We start from the raw sequence: 25,989 nt of genomic DNA, 5'->3' as shown, positions 1-25,989 counted from the left end.
GGAAGCTATAATTAGAGGTGGAGTCATTTTGAGGTGTGAAGGCAAATGTGGAGAACATAGATTTGAACTCTGTTCATTGGGCCTGACTGTAAGTAATGCATCGGTGCTGGAACCATCTCCTTGCCGTTGGTGTGCGCTGATAGACTGAGTGTGGAGAAAAGCTGCGTGGTTGTATACCGCTGGGCTGTCCTGGCCCCGGGCTAGCTGCATTAATGAGATGCTGCATTTTGTCAGGAGTCCAGTCCATTCCTGCTCTTGGGAACGGCTAGACCTCTCCATGTTGGGTTTACATGGGTCCAGTCTGCACGAATCTTCCCGGCTTAGACAGTGCACACTCCCTTTACAGTCAGGATGGAAACTTCTCCAAAATGCAAGCCTAAGATATCAGGCGGAGCTTTCAGGACCTTGGGCAAGAGTGAAAAAGGGAGAAAACCAGATAAGTCTGGTGCATTTAGCCATAGAACAGTTGCATGAAAGAAGTGCTTGGTAAGGAGGAAGTTGGAGTTAAGAGGATGCACACAGAGTTTTTTTTTTTTTTTTTTTCGCTCTTGCTTTAAAAAGGGAAAGAATAGCCCTGGAAGCCCAGACTTGATTGTGCGCCCCCCTCTGACACTCTTCTTGCCTTTAGCCAGCCACTCAGAATGGTCTCCTGGGTCTGCCTTCTGTAGCCGGTGGGGACCTGAGAGCACGGCAGATTGGGCTGTGCGCAGAATTGCTCACTGCTGTCTCAACACCCAGAAAAGGGGATACGTTGCATGTGCCTGGAAAGAACCCTGGCACAAAGAAGTTTACAGTGGAAGTTGTTTGTTACTTAGAGAGCTGGTGTTTGTTGAGCACCTGCTATGTGCCAAGCACTGTGCCTGTATTTCATCTGATCATCATACAGTCGGCTGTTGGATAATGAGCTCCGCCCCACCGGGAGGAGCTGGGCTCCCGGCATATCCCTGAGAGGACAGGTCCTAACAGGCTAGAGCCTGGCTTGGACCCCAGTTCATCTCCTCCATACCCGGCGTTACCCCCATCATGGACCATGCTGCCATTTGAAAGAGGAATCTTTTCCTCCTCTGGATGGGCTCCCTACTCGCATTTTTATCATGGCCTGTGGGCAGAGAAGTAGGTTGCTCTGCGGGTTGACATTTAAGAAAACCTACTTCGTGGAGCTTTCCTTTGACTGTGTTGTTATGGTACAAGAAGTCTTCGTTTGTCCAGGGCTGTTATGAAATAAAAGGCAGGAAACCCCCCTCTCATTTCTATATCTTGCACAGATGTCATCAAAACAGAATCCTGTGTTCTGTGCAGGAGTTGTGATGGAGGAAGCATCTGTTCTGTTCACGATGACCCGACCAAAGCCAGCCATCTGTAGGCGTCAGAGATCCAGAATCGTCTCTTCCATCTGCTGGGTTTACTTGGATTTGTTTAAAGAATTTGGCATGGAAACGCCTTCCTTCCCTGATCCCCCATTGTGGGCGAGGTCTGAAGGGAGCTCTCCTGGTGAGGACAGGGGCGGGTCCCAGGCCCTCCTCTGCCCCCAGTGGTGCCGCAGCTCGCCCACCTCTGCAGGCATGTGCGTGGGAAGGCAGGCCTCCATTGTCCGGGATCGGGAGTATCGTGGTGCTGCTTTGATGTGCTCAGGATTTCAGACAGTCTGCGCTTTCTAGTCCTTTTTAGGCCTTCCTCTAGCTCGGAAGGAGCCAGGAGTGATGCAGATGGATATGCGTGACTGTGGGGTGCTCAGCATGGGCGAATCCACAGGGCCCTTCAAACCAAGGTGTAATGCAGTTGTCTGGGCGATTTCAGAGCTTGAATAATCAGTGTCTGTTAGATCAGAGGTTGTGCACTCGTGGTCTGGGGGCCAGATGTGGTCCTTGGGCAAGATTTGTTTGGCCCCCATGATGCTTTATGCATTTTTGCATGTATTGACAACATTTAAAAAGTGGGATTTTCAGCTTTTCCTGACGCATCAGATCTTTCATATTATCCTGGGCCCGCTTTCCCCTGCAGCCGCACAGTGTTAGCCGTCCACCCTCCCCGGGCCACGTCCCCGGCTCTGCGTCACAGTTTCCACCCAGCGCGTTTCACTCGTTTCTGTTCCCTGCTTGGCTCTAGAAGGCATTTGAGTTGGAGATCTCTGGAGTGGACAAGACGTTCAGAAGGTAGATTCAGGTTTTCTGGCCCCCCAGGTTGTATGGTGCAAGGCGGGGCTGTGGTGGAAATGCCCCTTGCACAGGGTCACTCCCTCCGTTATCTGGCCTGTTGTTCCACCTGCAAGGAAACTGACAGAGATGAGCCGGGCTCAGGGCAGGGGAAGTGCTTCGTTCATCTGTGTGGAGCTTTCCCCTTGCTGTTCCTGATGTAACCCCTGATGCGGCTCGGGGTCAGCTCCTCGAACAAGGTGCCTGACTCTTTGGAAGCCGGTCTCCACCCCAGAGTTCATTCCGGTTGCCCTGCGATGCCAGGTGACTTGGGGATCCTTTTTGTCCCCCAGCCCCGCTAAAGTCACTCAGGTGCTTCACCCAGTTTCATCTTCTTAGTCCAAAAGTGCTTCCATGATTTTAACAGATGCTGCGAGATTTTTTCTTTTTAAACAAAGATTTAATCTCTAAATTATCTTGACAGGCAGTCTAGTGGCCACATATCAAGTAGATAACTTCTGCTGGTGGCTGAAAGAGAACAATGTCTTAGGGTGAATGAGAACACGCTTCTCAGAGCCTCTTAGCTTATTCTTTCCGACAGAGACTCGGTGAAGCAAGTGGAAGTAAAGAGCCTCCCAATGGCGATTTATATTCTTTCAGGAATTGAGTTTTTCTTCCCAGATTCCTCCAAATATTTAACATCATCACTCCTTTCGTTTACTTTTTTTCCTCAACCCCATTTTTTCCTCCTCTTGTGGCAAATATTCTGCAAACAATTTTTTTTTTCTTCTGATTCTCACACATTTCACTACACTGTCAACCTTTGGGCTTCTTAGTGTCATTCTGGGTTGTTGGCTGAATTTGAGAAATGTGGGCCACAAGTCCCACTGCCTGAAAGCCCTCCTGGCCCCCTGATCTGCAGCAGAAATGTGGCATCCTCATCTGCTTCCTCATCCCCTCCCAGCCAGTCCATTCCATGCCTGGGAGCTTTGTCCGCCCCCTGATTCCACTGGGCTGAGACTTCTGAGAAGGACCCCGAAGGCCCCGCCCCACTGGTGTTCTTGAGTGCATTCTAGGGGGTGCTGGGAACTCCTTAAGGACAAGCACTGGGTCATCTTTATCTAGGTCCCCGCATCCTGGCCTAGACGAAGGGCTGGGGGTGGGGCCTAGGGCTTCCACCCGATTCTGACCTCATGGTCTTTTGCAAGAGACTTAACCTTGATGGACCCCAGTGTTTTCATCTGCAGAATTGTCCCCCCAAGTATCAGGGTTCTAAGTACCAAATCCACTAAAACATTGGTTTTCAAACTTTCGGGGGCACCAGACTCACCTGGAGGGCTTGTTAAAACACTGATTGCCGGACTCCACCCAGAGAGTCTCTGCTTCAGTCAGTGTGGGGTGGAGAGTGAAACTGCATCTCTAACAGGCTCCCAGGTGAGGCTGCTAGCCGCTGGTTCCGGGACCACACTTTGAGAACCACTGCACTGGAACCACATTGTTGAAGCAGGCGCCAAACGCTCCAGTGTTTACCCCGGCAAGGGTTTGGGTCCCAGCCGGTGACTCGAATGCCTGCCCTGCGTATGAGCCTGCTCTCCCTTTTTACTTCCTGCTGTGCAGAGGTACATGCTTACAAAGCTTTGCATCTTATCACCTGGGAAACTGGACCCTAGATGTCCAAAGATGTTTCATTTTCCAGTTGCTATGGACCGAATGTCTATATCCCCCCCAAATTTGTGTGTTGAAACCTAAAGCCCAAAGTGATGGTATTAGGAGGTGGGGCCTTTGGGAAGGTGACCAAGTCATGAAGTTGGAGCCCTCGCGAATGGGATTAGACCCTTACAAAAGGGACCCCAGAGAGAGAGGCCTCAGACCTTCTGCCATGTGAGGATGCATGAGAAAATGACCATCAATGAAGAAGAGCCTGTCAGCTCGGACTTCCCAGTGTCCTGAACCTCAAGAAATAAATGTTGTTTATGAGCTACCCAGTTGATGGTATTCTGTTGCAGCAGCCCCAGCAGAGTAAGACACCAGCCATTTTTATGGAAGCTGTTTATCTTTAGACTCTCACTATAATAGTTGGAGAAACATTTATTTTCTACCTTTAGGTAATTCTTTTTTCTAACCCACTCTCTGCCCCTGCCTCCAACCCCGTTAATCTGGACCCTGGATACCAGAGGAGGCAACATTGATGATTTTGAGTTTTGAACTTTGGTTTCCCACGTAGGTTTATTTTACCCATTCTCATCAAAGAAAGGCCGCACTTGGCTGAGCTAACATCTGGCATGGAGGTGCTGGGTAACCCTGCCTCCTCCTGGGCAGCTTGTTCCCTTCATGTTGCTCGACTTTCCAGGTATCAGTCCTGAGGCTGAGGTGCCCTTTGACTCAGGTGTCCTGAAATGCGTGTCCGCATGTAGTGATGGGAACTGGGGCACCAACCATGCCCAGAATCAGGTGCTCTATCCCTTCTTTCTCTTACCTGCCAACAGATTAGCCCAGCTTGGGCTTCTGGAAGTGAAAGAGCTCTTGTTACAACTGGGCACCTGAGGCCCAGAGCCCGGAAGTGATGTGCCCGCGTCCGTACAGCGTCAGCTGGAGGCTGTACGGATCTGAGCTGTCAGTGGTGGTTGCCTGCCTGCGAAGATTGATTGCATCTCATTTTTGGTTTTCAGTTGTCCAGAGTGAATCTGAAATCACTGCCTCTTTCCTGTCTTTAGCCTAGGATGGAATAGCTGGGAGGCGACGGCAGTCAGCAATGTTGCTTCGCTTTGCAGTTTTGTTTTGTAAAGGAGTGTCCCCCCTTCCACTCCCACTCCTCAAAAACTAGGGGACAATAAAGCAGTCATGGTTTTGAATGAAGCGTTTCTGTGCTGTTTTTCTGACTCCTTTCGTTACCCTGTCCTCTGCCGCCCCCAGACCTAGTCCCCGGCAGCTGAAGCACATCGGCCCTTGTGCTTTCATAGCCATGCAAACACGTGGTGAGCGCGTGCTCGGCACATGCCTTGATCACATATTTGTAGCTCGGGAGTCCGAGACGATCGTGACATTCTCATGTGGGGCTGGAGGTGGCCACTCCCCCTTCCCAAGGGAGGACACAATTGCTGTATTGTCTGTCGGCATTCTGGGCTAGCGGTGTGGGTCAGCGCCGGGGCTGTTGGTGCACTGGGAGATGGAAATAACTGTCCTGCGGCTGTGTACCTTGATGCTGCCGTTTTGTGAAGGGGGGTGGTTTCTGATCCCCTGTGAGGATCCCCTGGGTCGCCTGGCTCCGTTCGGCTGAGTAAAGCACCTGCTCGTGCCCCTTATGGCTCAGCTTGTTGGCCTGGTGCTCTCAACGGCACAAGGCAGAGCAGGACAGGTGTGGCGGGGCAGACCCCCAAGAGCTAGAGGGGAGCCGGGCGAGGTGGGGCCGGGCCAGGAGTGGGGAGGCTGGTGCCGCTGAGGCTGCCCTGGATGGCGGAGCCCCCCCCCCGGGCCCAAGGCCTTGTGAGGGGCGCGGGCATCAGCCGGACATGTGCCCGGCTGGGCGGCGCGGGGCTGCTTCCACCCGAATCTGGGAAGGGGCCTCACCTCTTGGCTTCCCAGCTCCCTGGGGTGCTGGACGCGTCACTGATGGGCTTCCTCTGGGGAGCCCCTCGCTCTGTCTCCGGCTGTTGAACTCCTATCTGCCCGCAAAGTCCGACACTCATGCCACCTTCTCTAGGACCCCTCCCCAGACCTTTACCTCCCTGCTTGGGTCACAGCTCACTCCTGTCCCGTAGCCTGCATCCCCCCCGGCACTCGTCGTGCCTTGCGGTAAACCTGTTTGAACACTTGGTTTGTGTGAACTTGGTTGGTACACCTACCTGCCTTCTTGCCTCAGCCCCTGGTACAGCCAGCCCGGGGGGTGTTGGACTTGGGTTGGGGCTCTCGTACCATGAGGAAATGACGAGAGAAACACAGCGCAGGGTGTGCACAGGATCTGCCTGTTGATTTAAAGTCCCTCAGAGAAGATGCCCTTCGTTCAGGAGCACAGCATCACGTGCACGTTTGACTTCTCCCGGATAATCTTGCCCCTCGACCCCATCGTGCTCACCGTGCAGGCCCCCCTCCTTCTCAGGAGACGCTGGCCTGTAGGGGTGCTGCCTCCCAGCAAGCCCTGAGGGCAGCCAGGTGCTTTCTCCTAAAGGCCGAACTTGGGAAACAAAACCATAGGGAACACCCTGGGCCGAGATTTTCCTGGGATTGGGAGTGCGAAGGGCCGGCCACCTGCCCGCCCGCCTGCCCAAGCAAGGAGCCTCTGATGAGTATTTGCAAGTTTCCAGGAGGTGAGCGGTATCAGACAGAGTGATTTTGTGCCAACCACAGGTTCTGCTTGTGCTCTGCTGCTGTGGAACCCAGACAGCTTTGAGCCCAGCCCCTCCGTGGACCAGGAGGTGTAATGCTTCGAATTAGTGTTAACAACACAATTTTGATAGCTGTAGGAAACCCCACAAGCAAGAGGTTTCAATAGCTTTTGGCATCAGGAAAGTTGAGAACTGACTTAATGTAGTGAATGTGTTCTTTGGTTCAGCAAACATTCCCTGAGAGCTGTTCTTTGTGCCAGGTCCTGGGACTCCGGGGACCGTGGTTGGGCTCGTGCCCTCCCGAACGCTGCAGTCAATGGGGGAGACGGACACACTGCCAGTTCATTTCATGCTCCTTTGGTTCGTACTCTGCAGTTTGGGCGAGGCCTTCCTGGAGGAGGAGACACCTGAGCGGAGTCTAAAAGCTGAGAGTAGTTAGCTCAGCTGGAGGCTGAAGAGGCTGAGAGGGGAGCAGGGGGAAGCAGGGAGCAAGTTCTAGCCAGAGGGCCCAGTGTGAGCGAAGGTCTGGACACGTGGAACAGTGTGGGGTGTTTGGGGAGCTATAAGCAGCTCTGTGTGTGAAAATTAGTCTTTAAGAATAGGCAGTATATGCGCTTGTTACAAACTCAGCTGTGAAAAGTAACTCTCCCCCCATCCCTGTCCCTCATATACACCTCTGCTTCTGTCTCTGGAAGAACTCCTGTCGCCTTTTTCTTTGTTCTCCCAGAGAGATTCCATTGATGCGCAAGTATGTATATATATATATACAATTTTGATTTTTAAAAATTTAGATATTTTTTGCATAGGTCGTACCTTCAAAATTCAAAATGTACAAAATGGTATTCCTTGAAGAGTCTCCTCTCCCCTTTGTTCTCAGCAACCCACTTCCTCTCCCTGAAGACTCTTGATATTAAGTTTCTTCTGTATTATTGTTACATTTATTTAGTTTTACCCAAATAGGAGCTTACTGTGTCCACTGTGTGTCTTTGCTCTTTCACTTAACGCTCGACTGGAAGATGGTTTCCTGTTGGCGCCTATCAGGCCTTTTGAAAAGCTGCATTTTGTCCTTTGCGTGGATGTCGGGACATTTGTTTATCCTGTCCTTACTGTTAGGCAGTTAAGTTGCTTTCTGTCCTATCTGTGCTGAAGGCGCATATTTTTTTTTGCACCCAAGCAGGCTTATCTGTAGGGCAGGTTAACTTGGCATCTGAGGGTCCTGAGGTTCAGGAGGAGAGCCGCCAGGATGGCAGTAGAATGGCACAGAGACATTGGCCCAGTTTATATTTTGCTTCCTCGCTCTAGAAGTTGCCCTGTTCCTCTTTGTGGAAGGCAAGTGACTTTTGAATTGGGTTCTGCTGAGAATTTGGGGGAGAAACTGTTTCATTCTGGTGCTGCCTCCCATCACTGACCCCTCTAAGAAAGCGGACCCACCGTGGGCTCGTGAAACACCACTCACCCAGGGGTGTGGTCAACATTGCTCGGAGGGACTGCTCCTTGGGCACCTGTGCCAGACTCTGACCCTCCTACCACTCACAGCGGCCAGGCAAGGCCAGACCAGGGGCCTGCAGAGCAGCTTTGCCAGCCCTGTCTGCTGGGGCCTGGTGGACGTGGATGCCACTTCCAGGCACTTGCCAGGCTTTGTGCTTCATGAACATCATGGCTCTAGCAAATGTTTTGTCGATTTATTCATAATTGATGTATCAATTCATAAAAGAATCTGCCCGGGAAGAACACCCACCACGGACTGGGAGGAGGAGATCCTAGCATGGCTTTGCACCCACCCCATCAAGGTTGCGATGCTCTTTTTTTTTTTTTTTTTTTTTTTTTGCGGTACGTGGGCCTCTGGACGCACAGGCTCAGAGGCCATGGCTCACGGGCCCAGCTACTCCGCGGCATGTGGGATCTTCCCGGACCGATGCCGACCGCATCGGCAGGCGGACTCTCAACCACTGCGCCACCAGGGAAGCCCTGCGGTGCTCATTTTTGAACCGTAGAAGGCCCTGTTATGATATCGTGTAATTTGTCTTTTAAAATGTACTCTGCCTCTTAGTGCATTTTATTTTACTTTTCATTTCACTCATGCATCAGTTAATAATTTTTACTTCCTTGGGCAGAGGGCCTGTGACTTACATATGCTTTTGTGCACAACTCCTGTCCTATCAGGCTTTTCAGGGAGGACAGCCTGCTGTTAACTATTCACCTAGCACACCTGAAACTTGGTTTTGGTGTCTAAATGCTGGGCCCTGACCAGTACCTGTTACATTTCATCCATTCTCATCTTGTCCCCTTATTCAGTCTGACAGCTTTTTTTTTTTTTTAACTTGATTATCGTTATTGTTAACTCTGAGAACGTTGATGATTTATGCCCGCCTCCCCTGGGCTTACTCCTGGTCAAGGAGGCTGGTGTTACCTGTGTCAGCTGTAGCCTTCCTGCTCTCGCACGTTTGGTAACTCCTCCAGATGAGGCTCCTTCCGGGTGAGGCTCCTTCCAGGCGAGGCGAAGGCCAGCTCGCTGGTGGGTGTGGGAGGTGCTCCGAGGCCTAGCTGTAGAGTTTTGCTGCTGACTTAGTGAAATGAGCTTCCTGAGGGCAGGACAAGCTGGCACCAAAACTCGGTTCGATGGCTCCCCTAGAGGACGATGAGAATAACACGACAGTTACAGCGGCCGCGGGCACATTTGCTGCTTTTTCAGGTACTTTGGGATATGTTGTGGACAAACAGTGGAGTGAACCTCTGTTTCTTCCGGGGCCTGGGCCATTTCTGATGACGATGATCTGCTCACCTCTGGAAGGTAAAACTCTCTGAGGGTGTTTTGAGTCTCACTTAGAGCTGTCAAGATTAGCACCCCCCCCACCCCACCAAGGCTCTGGAAGAGTTCAGCAGGGCTTGAATCTGGTTGGCCATATCGTTTCCTCTTTAACCCCCTCGAGGTCTTTGCTCTGAGCCCGGGAGGCCGGGGTTGTCATATCCAGGATGCTTAGAGGAAGTGGAGATGGGTTTGCAAATGAGGCGCCCCTCCCTTCTCCTGCCCGCACACTCTGCCAGAAGGTGAAGCAGGAGCTCAAGACCCACACGCAGCTGCTCCCAGGCTCCTTCTGTTCGGTCCCTGAACAGTGCTAAGTGATTCAGAGCCGAATCTCTGGGCTTTGCTTTGAATTAGGACCTCAGGGCAGCCCTTCTTACAGGAGCCTCTTTCTCCTCCTGAAGAGTCAACAGTCTGGTGCTGTTGAGGTCCTTCTGCAGGCAGATGGCCGTTGTTACACTTAGAACGGCTCCCTCGCCACCATGCTGCAGCTGATGTCAGAGTCATCTTAGTAGAGTTTGTCCCGCCCTTCAGAAGCCCCCTGGGAGGCACCAGAGAGATGGCTTTGGGAATTTGACTGAGAGGTGCCCCGGAGCTCACGGATACCTGTCGTTATGACGGACCTGTCTGGCAGTCTCTCTGAAGAGTTTTGTTTTGGCAGATGACAGCGTTCTTGACTGTGCGGTGCAGCTGGCCGTGTGGGGGGCAGGGGAGAAGGCGGAAGCCTCAGTGTAGATTGGTTAGCCCGGCTGATTAATTTCTATACCAGACCCTGTAAAATCGGTCGGATCAGGAGGGTGAAGTCCTGGTCTTCGAGGTGAGATCAGGGTGTGACCTCCAAGTGGGTGGCAGATGGGAAACCTGGTTCTCGTGTCCCTCACAGTTCTTACAGAGCTCCTGGTCCCCTCCTGCGTCACCGCCCGTGTTTCAGTGTGATGCTTGTGTCACCGTGTGAGGCCACCAGCCCCCAGGTCCCTGAGATGAAGAGAGGCTGCCTCCCAGCTGTGTCCCCGGTGCCAGCTGCTGGGAGGCTCCATTTGCTCTGTGCAGCGGCCTGGGGCTTCTGTGAGGGCAGTGCTGGTGTGTGGCCGGGCAGGAACGGGGACGCTCCCCCTGCCCGAGGGGCTCCTGGGACCACACTGGCATGAAGCGTGCGTGCAGCCTGGGTGAGGGTAGGTCATCCCGCAGGAGGGAGAGAACGTTGCTGTCTCTGGGCCCTAAAGTCCATAAACATTTTGCAAAGGAAGCGGCTGTTTTTGTAGCAGGAGGTAGGAGATGAAGGTGTGAAAACCGGTAAGTGACTAACTTCCTCGCCTTCTAAGAAACTCCTTATTCTGAATGTTGTTAATGTCACTGAAAGACACCAAGGTACCCTGGTGTGCTTAAGGACTGAGTTTGGAGAATGCACCTGTGCAAGCCTCCCCACTCGTGCCTGTAGGTACGTAAGAGAGGGGGGCAACCCCACCTCCCGGTTACCTGCCCCGAAGGAATATGTAGGTGGCTTCCCACTCTCCACTCGGCCATATGGAAGGCCACGGCTGAGGCTCATGATGGCGGCCAGTGAGAGTTTGGCCTTTGCTGTTGTCTGGTCTCCTGCGACCTTGAACACTGGAGGTCAGGTCTGGGCAGGACCGGGAAGGCCAGCTGACACACGGCCACCAGAGCAGTGGCTGCAGGACGGGCATCATCGGCCCTTCCCACCCTCTCGCGGCTCACGCAGCCCCTTCCGTGACTGAGTCTCCTGCTCCCTCGGGTTCCCGTTCGCATGTCACAGGTGAGGAAACTGAGGCTCATAGAGGCAGTGTGACCTGGCTGAGCCACACAGCTGATGCATGGCTGCACGTCGATGCTCACTTGGCAGAAACAGAGCCCGTCTGAGCCGGTCTTCCATTCGTCAGGTGAGGGGTCTGAGGCCAGACAGGGGAAGTGACTTGGCAAACGGGCCAGAGCTGCTCGGTGGCAGAGGCAGGGCCAGAACCCATGTGTCCCAAGTCCTGCTGTCTTCACACAGGCCACACTGCCTCTTGTTTGGGCTTCTCTATTTTTGTTCTTCTTTAATTTTTTTTTAACCCCTCATCTCTTTTGGTTTCAAATCATGGTTTGATTAAATTCACTGTACTTGTAAATAGGTCTGATTGAAGAAGGGGTCATGGTCGTCTTAGGCCATAAGTGGCTTAACATTTCAGTAGATTATCTCTGGGGTCCCTGCTGTGTCTCACCGTCCCCTGTTCTCTCCCCTTCTCTCCCTCATCCTGGTCTGGAGGACAAGGCGGTGTCTAGTCTGTGCTCCCTCAGTAAGTACTGGTTCTTCTCCCCCCCACCCCTCATTTCCCTCCTTTTGAGTTTGCTCTGCAGATCCTAGTCCATAGGACGCTCTTCTCTTGTAGGGTTTGGCAGGTTTAAAGGACTTGAATGGTAGCGAGAACTGCAGGGCCGCATATAGGAAACTTGCCTGTCAGTTAGTTCTCATTGATGAATGAGCTCTTGACACGTCATGCATGCAGTTGGCTTGAGTTTCAAGAAGCAACACAGGCTGCCTCGTTCCCATGTTCACATTTGTTTTGGCTCTGGGTCTCAACACTTTCATGTCCCTGAATAATGTTCTTCCTCCCCCTCCTCTTGAAATGTTATTTGCTTAAAAACACAGCAAATCCCTACAACACTGGGAGAGTGACTGTGTAAAGTCCCAGAGAACAGACTCCCAGTTTGGTTCAACAGCTCATTTACTGTTTTGTTTTGTTTCCCCTCCATTAAGACAGTCTCATAAGGGAGCCTGGGCCACTTTGTTCAGCCCAGGGCACAGGGTGGGTCCCTTTCCAGCCAGGTAATGTGACTGCCAGTCCTTTCCTGAGTGTGGGCCTTCGGTGGCCTTTGATTACCTGAAGGTCTAGTCCAGGGAATGTATATTCACCCCAGTCGCTGAAGAAAACACCTCCAAGGACACACCTTACTCTGGGGCGAGGAATCAGGGGTGGGGTAAGCATGCTGTCTCTAAGGACGGCAGATGCTTTATTCTTGCAGCAAGACAGTGTTGCACAGCCCCCCCTGAGAGTCTGATGCAGCCGCATGTCAGCTGTGTGGTTTAGCCAGGTTGCACTGCCTCTCTGAGCCCAGTTTCCTCACGTGTCACGTGCAGACAGGAACCAGGGTGAACATGAGACTCAATAATGGACTTGATTGTCCAGCAGCTACATCTCCCAGCGAGGTGCTCAGAGGAGTCCCAAGCATGTTCCGTTCCCCTGCCCAGCCACCTGTGCTGTAGCTGTGAAGACGTGGTCTGTGTTAGCTAGTTCGCACGTGCTGAGTAAGGGCCTGCTCTCTGCTCGAACTGTGCTCACCGAAGGACTCACCTCAGTACCCCTGGCCCCTCTTCAGGTGCCCCACTCTGCAGACCTTTCCTTCCTGAACTTCCCACTCGCGGGGGCAGAACAAGGCTTACTTTTTACAGATCACAAAGCTCAGCAAAGTTCTATCACTCGCCCAGGGTGCCACAGCTCATCCAGGATTGAGCTGGAGGGGAAGTGTGACTTCCGGGCCTCGAGTTCAGTGCTCGTCCCCAGGTGTGTTGTTGACTCAGGTTCCTGCTGTGACAGGCTCTGTGCTGAGACCAGAGGAGGCCTGAGGCAGGGCCACACCCAGACAACATGTGTGGAGGGCGGGCTCCCCGTGAACACCCTGGAAATGGGCTTGGGGAGAAGGACGGGAGTTGGGGGAGCTCTGGGGGAGGGGCAGCAGAGCCCCAGGGAGAGGGGGGCCTATGGACACAGATCCCGGCTGATGTAGTGAGGAGCCAGAACCATCCCCCAGGCCTGGGGGCACCCTGGCTTTCCCGGAATGTACTTCACCTCTGCACGGCACCCGGCACGGCTGCCCCTCCATGTGGTTAGGGATGGGAATCAGTGCCTTTATGTTTCACCCCTACCCTCTCACTTCCCCACTCCCTGCCTCAGTGGAACGTCTAGTGCCGGTTCATCATTAAGTCCAGAAGGTTGAGGTGTGGCCTGGGGCACCACAGGAAGAGCTTATAGGGAAGAGGTGTCTTGCAAACCCAGCATCTGTGCTTCAGCTTTTGGTCAGTTTGAGAAATCAAATACTTACGGGATAATTAGGACACAGTTTACGGATCCTGGAGTAGAAGTCTTGGTGGTTCAAAGACTTTGGAATTCAGCGGATGTGGCTTGAGTCCTGTTTCACCCTTTACAACTGGGTGGCCTTGGGCCTGGACCTCAGCTTGTCCCTCTGTAGAATGGAATAACAGTAATGCCCACTCGTAGGGCTCCTCTGAGGATACAGTAAGCCTGGGGCCTGGCACTGCTGCAGTGGCTGTTCTTATTTTATTCATGCACTGTTAAAAGGTAGACTCCGTGTCACCTGTTATTTCCACAGATACAGACCAGGAAGGTACTAGGAAAATGGTGAACAAAAATGTGTTTTTTTTCTGGCTATTGCCTCTATTGTGGAGTTTCCTTAAATCAGTAATGTTTGGTATCAAACATGTCCTTGGTGTTAAAGTATTGACTTAAGAGGTTTCATCTGTCTCTCTTTTTCTGTCGGTGTATTGCAGGCGGTGAAGGCATAGCTGTCTTTGATCAGTTATTTTTCAGGAGGACCTGAAGACTTGGGAACCTGGGCCGAGGGAATTAGTTTAAATGTTCCACTGCCGTCTGGGAAACACATTCTCCGGGCATGTTCTCTTATTGAAACTCCAGACTCTCTTTCCAATGTCAACTCGTTCTGGGAAGGTACGGGCTGTTGATAAAGTTCCTAGGCAGCTTTTAACTTGTATCCTTTAAACTCAGATGCCTTAGCAGCAAGCAGAAGGCATCCCCGGACAGATTTACTTCCCTGCTCTTGGCAGATGTGAGCCTTGACTGCGACCAGAGGATTCTTCTGCCTGCTCCACCCTTCCATGGGTTTGTCACAGGATCTGGCAGAAGGCAGCATGACCCTCTGAAAGATGCCCTTCCCCACATGTTCATAAATTTGCTTCTAGATCCTGCCCACAGATTGCTTTTGTCACACCAACAGCTGAAGTTACGAAAGTTTAAAAGTGCATGCAGCCTTCCCAAAGACCTTGTAGAATTGCTGTTTTTCTCCCATTTCCTTTGCTTAATGGGAGGGGGAAGTGGAAGCTCTGAAAGGAATGACTTGCTTGGGCCATCAGGAAAATCACTGTCAGCGGCCAAGGTTATGTTTAGGTTTTGCTCTGAGTCCTGTGTTGGGGTGGTGAGATATTCTTCTGCTATAAAACCAACTTGTACAAGTAGTAAACACAGGATAAGGATATTAAAAGAAGGAAACGTTTAATTGGGCGAGTTCCAGCGTGGTCAGTTTCTTTTCTTTAAAGGGTGGCTCTTCAAAATGCATGACAGAAACGTTTGGTAAACTCCTGTAATCTTCTGAAGAGTTATATAGACTCTTAGAGTTTGCAAAACTTTTTTGCATATATAAAGGCGTTCAGCGCGCACCGGGCAGGGTTCCCATTTGCCAGAAGCCGAGAGTCTCAACCACAGTGATATCAGACAGCTGGGTTCGAGGGTTGCAGACGCCCGAAGGCACATTGAAGACTGCAGAACAAAAGCAAGAAAGTTTCATGTTAGGAAGGACCCGTGTGAGAAAGTAAAGTTGCCCCCTGTCCCTGCGGTGTCCTGAGGAGACAGACCTGGATTCAGATCTCACCCTCACCCCTGCTAGCTGTAGGATCTTGGGCAAATGCTTGATTCATTTTCCTGGAGCCTTGGTCTTCTCATCTGGAAAATGGGAATACTGTTAATAGCAATGCCTGTTCACAGGAATTCGAGAGATGAAATGAGAGGAGCCCAGCCCATAGTTGGTCCTCAGGGAGGCGGGGGCTGGGAGTGCAGCTGGGAGGGGGCGGAGGGGGCTCTGGGGCCAGGGTGCCACGGGGCTGGGTTGAGGCCTCTCACTAACCACGGGCAGTGTCGCTTGGTGCCCGCTGACCATCCATGTGTACCCTGGGGAGTGGGCACCGGTGTCGGTGGCCTTCTCTGTGCTGCGCTCTTTTATACACATTTTCTTACCTGACTCTTCCAGCAGCCCCCAGAGCAAAGGTGTTCTCACTTTCATTTTATCTTTTTTTTTTTTTTTTTTTTTTTTTTTTCTCTATGTGGGCCTCTCACTGTGTGGCCTCTCCTGTTGCAGAGCACAGGCTCCGGACGCAGAGGCTCAGTGGCCATGGCTCACGGGCCCAGCCGCTCTGCGGCATGTGGGATCTTCCTGGACCGGGGCGCGAACCCGTGTCCCCTGCATCGGCAGGCGGACTCTCAACCACTGCGCCACCAGGGAAGCCCCCTCACTTTCATTTTAAAGATGAGGAAACTGAAGTTAAGGGGCTTGGGAGGTGAGGGGGAGGCTGCCCAGTCCCTTAGCACACCTCCTTGCCTCACGCTGCATCAGATCCCCTACAGGCAGTGGCTGCCACGTGGCCTTCTTTAAAAGGAATTTTATGTGTATATGCAGTACAGTTCACTCTTTGGTGTTTACTTCTGTGAGTTTTGGCAAATGCATAGACGGAGTGGGCTTTTTAAATTTAAAATTTTGATGTAAGAAAAAAATTATTTTCTGTTTCACTTTGTATCTCTATGAGATGATGGATGTTCACTAAACTTATTGAGATCATCGTTTCATGATGTATGTAAGTCAGGTCGTGATGCTGCACGCCTGAAACTTACACAAGGCTGTATGTCCATCATATCTCAAAAAAACTGGAAGAAAAAAAATTTTTAACTTTTGAGATCATTGTAAATCCACAGGTAGTTGTAAGAAATCATAGAAATCCTGTGTACCATTTACTCAGTTTTCCCCAGCAGTAACATGTTGCAAAACTATAGTACAAGTCACAAGCAGGAAATTGACACCCATGCGATACAGTCGAGATACAGAGCATTTCCATCCCAAGGATCCCTGCCGGTGTCTTTTCATAACCACCCCCGGCTCCCTCACCCCCATCCCAAGCGCCCGTTCAGATGCCCAGCAACTACTAATCTAGTCTTCATTTCTGTAATTTTGTCATTTCAAGAATGTTATGTAAATGGAGTCATGCAGTAATTAGCCTTTGGGGACCGGGATTTTTCACTCAGCATGATTCCCTGGAGACTCGTCCAGGTAGATCTCAATAGTTCGTCCCTTTTTAGTTCTGCGGAGGGCTCCATGGGATTCTGTTCCACAATTTGTTTAGCTAGTCGCCCGTTGAAGGACATCTGGGTGGTTTTCCGGTTTTGGCTGTTGTGCATAAAGCTCTTACGAACAATCATGGGCAGGGTCTGTGTGAACACAAGCTGGCGTTTCTCCGGGATAGATGCCAAGGAGTGCACTTGCTGGGTTGCGAGGTAGTTGCTCGATGGGGCTTTGAAGGATGCATCTGGTATGGAGGGGCAGGTAGGGTGGGGGCTTTGCTGCAGGTGGACACCAGTGGGAAGCACAGCCCGGGAGCTCACCCCTGATACCCTAGGTGAGTTGATTCATCTGTCTGTACACTGTTACTACTTACATCTGTTGTGTATTGATATATAAAGCGCCCGGTACACAGTAGGTGCTCAGTAGATAGAAGCTGTTCTTAACATGGGTTAAGAGAAGACCCACCAGGCCAGAGCAGGATCTGTGCCCCAGAGGTGATCTCAGGAGGCCTTTCCCTTGCCCCCTGTGGGCCCTGGGGCACCTCCTTTTTACCTTGGGCAGAGCTGTGCACCCAGTCGTCCCTCAAAGGCCGAGTTCCTGGCTTCTCCCTGAGAAGTAACTGGCCCCGTCCTCAGACTGGGCTCCGAGTCTCTGGACGGGCACTGGCATTCCCCAGTGAGCTTGGCCAGGCCCATGCCATGGATCAAAGGAATCCCAGGGAATTCCAGATTGTGCCAGGCTCTGATGGTCTGGATTTGCCTCACAGGGTCTGAGAATGTGCCCGGATCATTTCAGATGTTGCTACGATTTAGCCGGATTCCAGAAACGTGTGGAGCTCTTGCTGTAGTCAAGGCACCGACCTGGGTGCTGCAAAGGGTTCAAAAAAAATCATTCTCTTTCAGCAGATCAACCCAGCCAACTCCAGCTCCTTTGGGAGCATCCTATGGCCGCATGATAAAGTCTGGCACTCGGAGCCTTTGGTCTGGGGTGACTCTGTCTTTCCGGCCCCATGTCCTGCTGCTGCCCCCTCTCCACGTGCCCTGTGTGCCTGCCAGTAGTGTGCTCACTGTCCCCCGCCTGCCCCCGCCTGTACAGGCCACGCTGCCATCCTACGCTCACGCTTCCCCCTTCCCAGGTGCCTCTTCCCTTCATGTTGAAATCTTGCCTGTTTTCTTTTTGATCAGAAAGGCGTTATATGCACTGGATGAAATCCTCAAATAGCACGTGTCCGTGTGTAAGGCTATACACTCAAAGTGCCTTCTCCCACTCCAGGGCTGCATGGTTATGGGACCATGCTGTACTCCTCTTCTAGCTGTTTTCATTTACAGTGTTATCTTAGAGAGTGCTTCGTATCTGTACCATTAAAACTGCCTCATTAACACTGCAGTAGAGGTGACATGGTATTTGTTTACATAGCTACACTGTGATTTCTGTTACCAGTCATCTGCTGATGGCCGTCTGGGTTGTCCCCACTCCTGGGCTCTTCCAGGCAGTGCTGCATGTCATTGGTCCCTGTGCAAAGGGGTCTGTTTATGACTCAGCCCCAGGGACCCCCTCCTCCATCTGCCTTCCGTAGCTGTGGTACCTGTGTTCACAGTACTGTCTTTCCACAACTCCTGAAGACAGGGCTCGTGCAGGACCTTCCTCCTCCTTCCAGTGCCTGCCGTGTTTACTGACTGCCCAGTTTCCAGGAGCATATGGTGCTCTGGTATTCACCAGTCATGCTGCCTCTGTGCGACCTGGCCTTTTGTAGGGGCTCCAGTGGGAGCAGAGCCGCGAGAGCTGGGACACCTGCACCGCTTCCTCCATCCAGCTTCGTGCTTGGTACACAGCGGCTGCATCGGATGGGCTAACGTGTTTCCGTGGCGATAAGACTTCCACAGCATCGTTCTTACTGGCCACCTACTGTTTCACCAGAGGCATGGGCCATAATACAGCCAGTTCCCCCCCCCTTTTTTTTAAATTTATTTATTTATTTTTATTTTTGGCTACGTTGGGTCTTCGTTGCTGCACGCGGGCTTTCTCTAGTTGTTGCGAGCGGGGGCTACTCTTCGTTGTGGTGTGCGGGCTTCTCATTGCGGTGGCTTCTTGTTGCAGAGCACAGACTCTAGGTGCTCAAGCTTCAGTAGTTGTGGCTCGTGGGCTCTAGAGTGCAGGCTCAGTTGTAGCACACGGGCTTAGTTGCTCCGTGGCATGTGGGATCTTCCTGGACCAGGGCTCAAACCCTTGTCCCCTGCATTGGCAGGCGGATTTGTAACCACTCTGCCACCCAGGAAGCCCAGCTAGTCTCCTCTTGATGGAATTTAGCTTTGAAAAGTTTTGATGGAATTTCCCTTTTAAAAAAATTTGAGAGGACAGATGCTTGGGTGTCCATTGCTGAGAAAAGATCGGGACTCACAGGCTCCCCCATGAAACTAGTGGCAGTAGCTACTTGTTTATTGAGTTCTTCAAATGAGCTAGGGCTTCTCACCGAGCAAGCCAAGCTCTCTTTTCTTATGATACAGAGTCATCTTCTGAGGCAGGCACTGTTGTCCCTATTGTATGGAAAGGCAAACCAAGGCTCAGAGAGTAAGTAACTTGGCAAAGGTCACTCAGACGATACGTTTCAACAGCTGGGATTCCAGCTCAGGTGTGCTTGGCTCAGGACCTGAGCTTGTAACCAGCGAACCCTCCTGCCTTGTTAGGGAAGAAGGGAATGGGGAGGGTGGGTCACCCCTGGGCCTGGGGTGATGGCTGGCGGCTCCAGAACTGAATCGAGGTTGCACCTAGAGAGAAGACGGCCTCCATCAGGCCTCGTCTCCGTCTCTTGAAGGGAGAGTCCACAGCACCACTCCGGGCACTCCCCTGCTCACGTGGCCCACCGTGCTCCCATGCCAAGCGTCCAGGGGGCTGGCTGGCATCCCTGGCTCGGCTTTCTGGCCAGACTCGGAGGAGTGATCTGAAATTCTTTGCTGGGGCAGATCATACTTGGTCAGAACGTTTCACTTCTAGATTGATGTGGCTTTGGAACTCTGCATCAGGTCTCCCAGTGTGACCTGGGAGCCTGGAGACTCCACCGGCCCTCCCTCCTGAACAGTCAGTCCTTTGAAAATGTATTGATTTCCCTCCTTCCCTTCCCTGCTTTTGCACTTTGGATGAACCTTGTTTTCGAAGAACAGTAGAAGGTAATTTTCCTGTGCTCGCCAGCTGGCCCGTAATTGAGCAATTTCAATAACACCCACTGTAAAGTCTAATCGAAGTAAACAGGAAAATATGATTTACAATCTGGACGGCAAGTAAATACCAGGGTGCAATTAATTTTTACACAGAGCAGCAGATTCTAAAACATTTTCCTGCACTGACCAGTTTGATTTTAATTACAGATTAGGAGCTGTTGTTATCGTTACTTTTTACTTTTTGATGGAACCTGATGATCTTCAGGTTCCTCGGACCTCTGTGACTTCCTCTGAAGGTGTAACCACGGAGGGTGGGTTGGAAATAGGATCAGAGAACTTAATTTGTAAGGAGCGATTTTCCCAACCTGGACTGCAGGCTGCACTCTTTGGGCTTTTGCTTGGTGAGAGATAAGGGTGGGTCGGGGAGATGCTCCGGGCTGTGTAGAACGATGATGAGAGAGGGTCCCATCACTGCTGGGAGCTCAGAGGGGTGAGTGCAGGCCGGGACTTGGTTTGGCTCATTCTGAGGAAGGGGACGGAGACGCCCCGTGTTGCAAATGTGTCATTTCGGAATCGTGGTGCTTCCAAGGATGGGAAGTATGTGCCTTTAAATGGACCCTCCTAGTTCTTCCAGTGGTTTCCTTCAGACCTGGGCGGAGAACAGGAGCCACCTTGCCGGCTGCAGGGTCGGCCCGTGTCTGACCTCAGCCGACCTTGGGCTGTCTGTAGGGCTAGCTCAGTGTAGGAGGTCACACGGCTTGAGCGCACTTCGGGGACAGCAGTCTGTGAGCAGCCCAGACCCCGAGATCTGTCTTAAAGGTGCCACAAGGCTGAGCTGGGTCACTGTTGTGCCCACCAGGTGTTGGCTTTAGGGACACCCTAAGGCTGGCCTGGGGGTGGGTGAGGACTCCGGGAAGGCAATTCCGGCCTTCGTGGCCCCCGCCAGGTTACCTCTCCTGCAGCGGAGAGGCGGTTCTATTCCCCAGCAGGGTCCCAGCGTGCAGGGGAGGGCGCGGCTCTCTCGGGGCCCTGGTCTGCGCCAGTCCTGAATCCCTCTGCGTTTCTTTTATCTTTCCAGGGAGTTGACCACACTTGTCCGTTTCCTGGAAGAGCCCCACCCTGCGGGTGAGCAGCCGATGGGGAGCTGTTTCTGCTGACATCGTCATCCGGGGGGTGCCCAGGAGGTCGCCTCTGCCCAAGTCTGCCCACCCGAAGATGGCTCGTGCCCACCCTGGGCTGGCGCCCAGTGCCTGAGGTCCTTACCATGGTGATGATCCTGAGTCAAAGCCTCGACAAGCAGGGAGCTGACCCCGTAGCGTGCAGGACCTTCATCCCTGAGCTGGTAAGGACCTGGTGGCCTGGCTTCTCTGGTGACCCTTTTGAGGCCCGATATCCAGGTGGGGCTGTGGACTGAGGAAGAGGCCTTAGCAGATGTGCCCAGAGGGCCCGCGAGCAGAGCTCTGGGAGCCGTGGCAGGAGGGGCAGTGGAGCAGAGTCACCCAGAGCCCGGCTTCGCCCTCACAAGAAGGAAGTAGCCAGCCCAGATCTGAGTCCTCTGGCGAGCGGGGAGGGCAGGCCAGCACCCTGGTAAATAATACCAAGCGTGCTTCTGCCGCCCCTGCCGGGCTGAGCCCCACATTCCTTCTGGTCTCCACCCGGTCAGGGAGGTAGTTTCCAGAAGGCGGGGTGGTCAGTGCGAGCGAGAGCTGCCGCCTCAGCAATGTCCAGAGTGGGGGGCGGTGGAGAAAGAAGGCGCGGCCTGGCGGCCAAGGTGGTGGGCCTGGTGGCGGCCGCCCCCCGCAAGGGTTGTCCTCGGACCAAGTGGCCCGGTGAGCCTGGCCAGAGAGGCAGACAGCCGGCCTTCTTAGGCCGCGAACAAAATGGCCTCCTCACCCTCCTTCTATAGCCCTAATTCCTCGGAAGTGGGTGGGCTGCTCCCCTGCAGGGGGAGCTGAAAGCAGTCCCGCTCGGGCATAAACACTCTTGTGGGGGGTTTTGCACGTGGGTACGTCCCAGGGATTCTGCTGCTTCTGTGGTCAGGGATGGGGGCACTGTCCGGGGTCATGTCACCCAGCGCCCCTCCTGGCGCCCTTCACAGCCCCTCGTGAGACCCCACGCTAGCACCTAGTGGGCTTTCTCCCCCAATCTTACCCCACCACCCAGGTCGAGAGCAGGCAGGTGGGTCTTAGGTCCTCATAAGAGCTTGTGAAAGCCACCAAGACCTGTGTCCACTCCTCAGGCCTTCACGGAAGCACCTTGGGCTGAAGGAATTCCGTAAGACAAGTAGGGTCTCTGCCCATCACTCCTTCCTTTCCAACTTGTGTTGAATATATATCTGTCAGTAGATTCCCTCTCATCATCCCCACTGCTGCTGCTCTGGTCCTTCCTGCATACTCTCTCATCTGGATTCTTTTGGGAACTGGCCCCCGCTCTGGCTCCTGTAGCCTGTTTGCATTACCCAGCAGCCAGAGGGAATGCAAGTCAGACCGTCCCACCTCTGCTCAGAGCCTTCCACAGGCTTCCCGTCTCAGGCTGAGCAAACACCAGACTCCTGCTGGGATGTATGAGGTCCAGTGTACTCTGGCCCCCGTGACCGCTGTGCTCTCTCTCCGCTGCTCTCCGCCACTGACTCTGTTCAAGCCACGCCGGCCTCCCTGCTCTACATGCCTCAGGGCTTGTGCACTTCTTCCCTGGCCTGGAACGCTCCCCGTTAGCAGGACTCTCTCCCTCCCTCCTTTTCTTTGGCCACTTGGCCTAAAATCTAATTCCACTACCTCCCCTACCTCCTTACCCCCATGTACTGCCTGTCCCCGTTTCCCTGTCCTTTTCTTTCCAAGGCGCTTAACCACTTTTCTAACATCTTGATCTCGTTCACTGAATGACTCCTGCCCCAGAGTGTGAGCTTCACGAGGCAAAGGACCTTTGTCACTCTCGCTCCTTGCCGAACACCCAGTGCCTGACCCTGGGACCTAGTGCGTGGCAGGTGTTCAGGGGATATTTTGGAGCGAGCGAATGCGGGTCCCTGTAGCCCAGCTTCTCAGCTCGTCATCGTTCAGTCCCTTCTCTGCTGCTCAAGTTCACGGCTGAGGGGGTGCAGGTATGAGTTGCTCTGTTTTCTGTGGTTGGTGGGTGTTTTCCCGCTGAAATTAAAGCACTCGTGTAGAGTAGCTCTGACCAAAAAGCAACGGCTCTCAGGGTGAGGGCCTCCTGGAGGGCCCAAGGGAGGCCCCCTCTGGCTCCAGCTGTGCTGTTTGCCTCAGTTGCCGCCGCTGAACTTGGTTCCATCTGGGGGTGGGCCTGCCTGGGCTTGGCCGTGGAGCTGGGTCCAGGGCCCGTGGGCCCGTGGTCAGCTGAGCCAGTCTTCAAAGAGACAGGGCCTGAGCCCTCGCCAGGAGGAGTGCGGCCTCCCAGCCCCAGCCAGGGAAGGAAAACTCATCTTCTCAGAAAAAAAAAAGGAGAGAAAGCCAAGGGAAGCAAATGGCCATTGAAGGGGGCTCAGTGGCTTCACAGGTCGGGGTCTGGCCTTTCTTCCCACACCCCTCTCCTTCTTGGAAAGTCATCGCCTTCTGTGTTCCTTCTCTTCTTGCCTCCCCTGGACTCCCGGATGGGCAGCCCAGCTATGGGCAGCAGCCACCTTCGGAGAGCGGCCTTCTCCTATGTCAGTTGGTGGGTGCATCACAGGTTGTCAGCCCGTTACAGGTCTGGCCTGGTTCTGCTCTCACGGTGCAGGTGGAAGCACGATGAAGGCAAGCAGGAGGATGGGAGCGTAGTCTGTGTGGGGCCTGCGGAGTTGCCGTCACCCCTGCCTCTCCTGGAGCCTCCCCCAACCTGCTGAGGGGTGGGGACTCGTCCATCTCTACCTGCTATACAGGCAGGAAACAGAGAGCCCAGGGGACGGAGGGCCCAGGTCACACAGCTGGCGAGCAGGGTGCCAGGACGCAGGCTTCAAGTCCAGGCCCTGTTCACCCACCAAGGCCCTCACGCCCGCCCCTACCCGGCTCCTGAGGCTGTGGTCCTGGAATCCGCTAGGCCTTGGGGAGAGGCACGGCTGTAAACAACCAAAGAAAGACCCTAAATAAGACCAGCCTAGTGATGACATCCACAGAATGTAAGATAAACTGATTAGAATTTGCTCTGAACAGCCAGCAAGTTTGAGAGGAAGATGGGGGTTTTGCTTCAGCTTCCTAACCGGGTAACATCATCCTCATGTAAATACCATCAAGATAATAACAGGAAAGATGGAAAAGCTTTTCTCTTTTGTTTTCTAATCAGACTAAGACGATAACAGAAGTTGGGGGTTCAGATTAAAAAAGAAATCATGAATCACCACAGGCCGCTTTGGAATTAGGGAAGTGAGAGGCCCCGCAGTGAGGACAGAGCCTAAAACTGCAGGTGAAGGTCCCCTGGGGGCTTGGAAACACTTGGGAGAGGAGAGGCTTGGGCCCCCCTGGGCCCTGGCCGCCCCTCCCTGCCTGCTGAAGGTCCCCGTCATGGTTCTCTTGTTCTCCTTTCCCTAAAAGCTAAATGCTGGTGACAACGTGACTGCCCCTACTCCCGAGAGAGGTGGGCAGACAGAAAGGGGACTGGCAAGCACTCAGTATGCCTTCCCCCGGGGGGACGGGGGTGGGGTGGGGGAGTGCAGTGACTCGGTTCCCCTTTCCCCCACTCTGAGCCGCCGCCTTCCTTTCCCCTGTGAGCAGCTCTTCCTCTGAGTGTGCTAACATTAGCTGCTGCCGCTGGAAGGCCGCCCGGACATCTGACCTCGGGGCTGCGTTCCCCCAGCTCTGTCCCGCCCGCCCACGCTCCGGCCAAGGGCCTGTTCTCCCTCCTCCCCGGCCAGGCCCAGCCTCCTCTCCCAGGCGAGCCTTCCAGCCTCTCTCAAGTCTGGAGACCAGCGGGAGCTGGGGTGCACTGCTCCCGGGAGGGCGGGGGGCGGAGGCCGGAGCGAAGCTCCAGGCCGCCTCACTTTGCTCAGCCTCAAGGTATTTCCGGCCACAACAGACACCCGTTTTGGGAGCAGGTCCTTCCTTCCACGCTTGTCAGATTAGGACGCCGAGGCTAAGTGACATTGCCCAGCAGAAGAGTTCAGTGACTACGTCCGGCCTGGCACCCAGCTGCCCGGGCACCCAGGGTCTTCATCTTCCCGCGCACCCGGAGTCGGCACTGGGCCCGATGGCCCCGGCCAGGGTCCCTGGCTGGAATCCAGAAGCTCACAGAGCCCGAGGCAGTTCCCGGCCCCTCCCCCCACCCCCGCATCCCGGGCGAGCAGGGGCACCAGGGCCCGCCCTGCCGTGGCTAACCCTGCAGCCTGGGGAGCCGGGCTGCCTGCCCTGTCTCCATCGGCGCCTTCGAGGGCCTCCACCTAAGGGCGCCTCTCCCTCCTCAGCTTCTCTTCCTCCTCGGGCCTGGCTCTGCCTCCTGCGTCCTACTGCCAAGGTCTCACCCTGTTCCCTTCCAGAGGCTGGGGTGCCCCACTTGTTCCCCTCAAGTGCGTGAGCGTGGGCCTGTTCTGCGTGGCCCTGTGGTTCCCTGTAGCGCCGCATCAGGAGAAGGAAAAGTGATGTGATTGCTTTAGTCAGTAGTCTACAGAAGAAAGTTATGAAGAAGCATGATTATGGCCAGAGATGAGCTTGGCTGTTTTCTGTCTGAGCTAGTTCCTCATTAAATAATGACCTGAACTGTGTCTTTATTTAAGTCAGGGTTTCTTGCGTTACTTAGTCAGACAGATGGCCCCTGGAGCCTCAATTTGATTTCCAGCTTTTGCCTTTCCTATGGAAGATCTGATTCCAAAACGTTCTCTGGTGATCCAAGGAGTCTCCCAGACACCAAGCTCTGCCCTGGGGGAGGCTCAGGAACAGAGGCTCTGGAGTAGGAGAAATACCCCGGGGAGCCGTGCTTATTGTTCTCTTGCCCTGCAGACCCCAGCCAGGGCTTGGACGTGCACTTGTGTGCGAATGCTGAGTGTCTTGTGAAACCTCAGATGGTGAGAGTTTCCCCTGAGGCCTGTTGGCCTCACCACATCGTCCACGTAGTGATTGGCTCATCCTTCCCACTGGGAGTGCAGAGGGCTCAAAGGGTCAGGGAGGCTGGCTGCAGAATGGCACAAACCAGTGGGAATAGAGCAGCCCTGGACAACTTGGTGCCCAGTGGGAACCTCGCTGTTGGGCCCAGGGAAACTGGCCAGCAGTCAGAGTGTGCCTGGGGCCTAACACCCTGGGAAGCTGTTGACTACGTGATGTTCTGGCCTGCCCAGGGCCAGCCCGGCTCATGGACGGGACTCAGAAAGCCCCAGGGGGAAGTAGTTAGCTCATGACTATTTCAGGCCTTATGTTTGACCCTAAAATTGCTGCTGTCCTATCAGTCAGCATTTCTCCATAATTATTTTGATGGAATTTGTCTACACACACAGGCCAGTGTGAATTGAGCGTCATGAAGAGGAT

The 25,989-nt window shown here is 53.5% G+C and overlaps 1 protein-coding gene across 4 annotated transcripts in view; it reads left to right on the top strand.

Annotated features, from left to right (window-relative positions):
- The window catches only part of FAM53B (family with sequence similarity 53 member B), a 131,421-nt gene that overhangs the window by 32,797 nt on the left and 72,635 nt on the right, over positions 1-25,989 (top strand). For all 4 annotated transcript variants that reach the window (XM_033420790.2, XM_033420789.2, XM_004265922.4 and 1 more), the window contains one exon: positions 20,628-20,891. In XM_033420790.2, coding sequence (XP_033276681.1) covers positions 20,814-20,891 — 78 coding nt within the window. In that variant the 5' untranslated portion in view covers positions 20,628-20,813. The remainder of the gene's footprint in view (positions 1-20,627; positions 20,892-25,989) is intronic.

This window comes from Orcinus orca, chromosome 14, assembly GCF_937001465.1.
Source record: "Orcinus orca chromosome 14, mOrcOrc1.1, whole genome shotgun sequence".
NCBI lineage: Eukaryota > Metazoa > Chordata > Mammalia > Artiodactyla > Delphinidae > Orcinus > Orcinus orca.
This window is presented reverse-complemented; position numbering and strand designations above follow the sequence as displayed.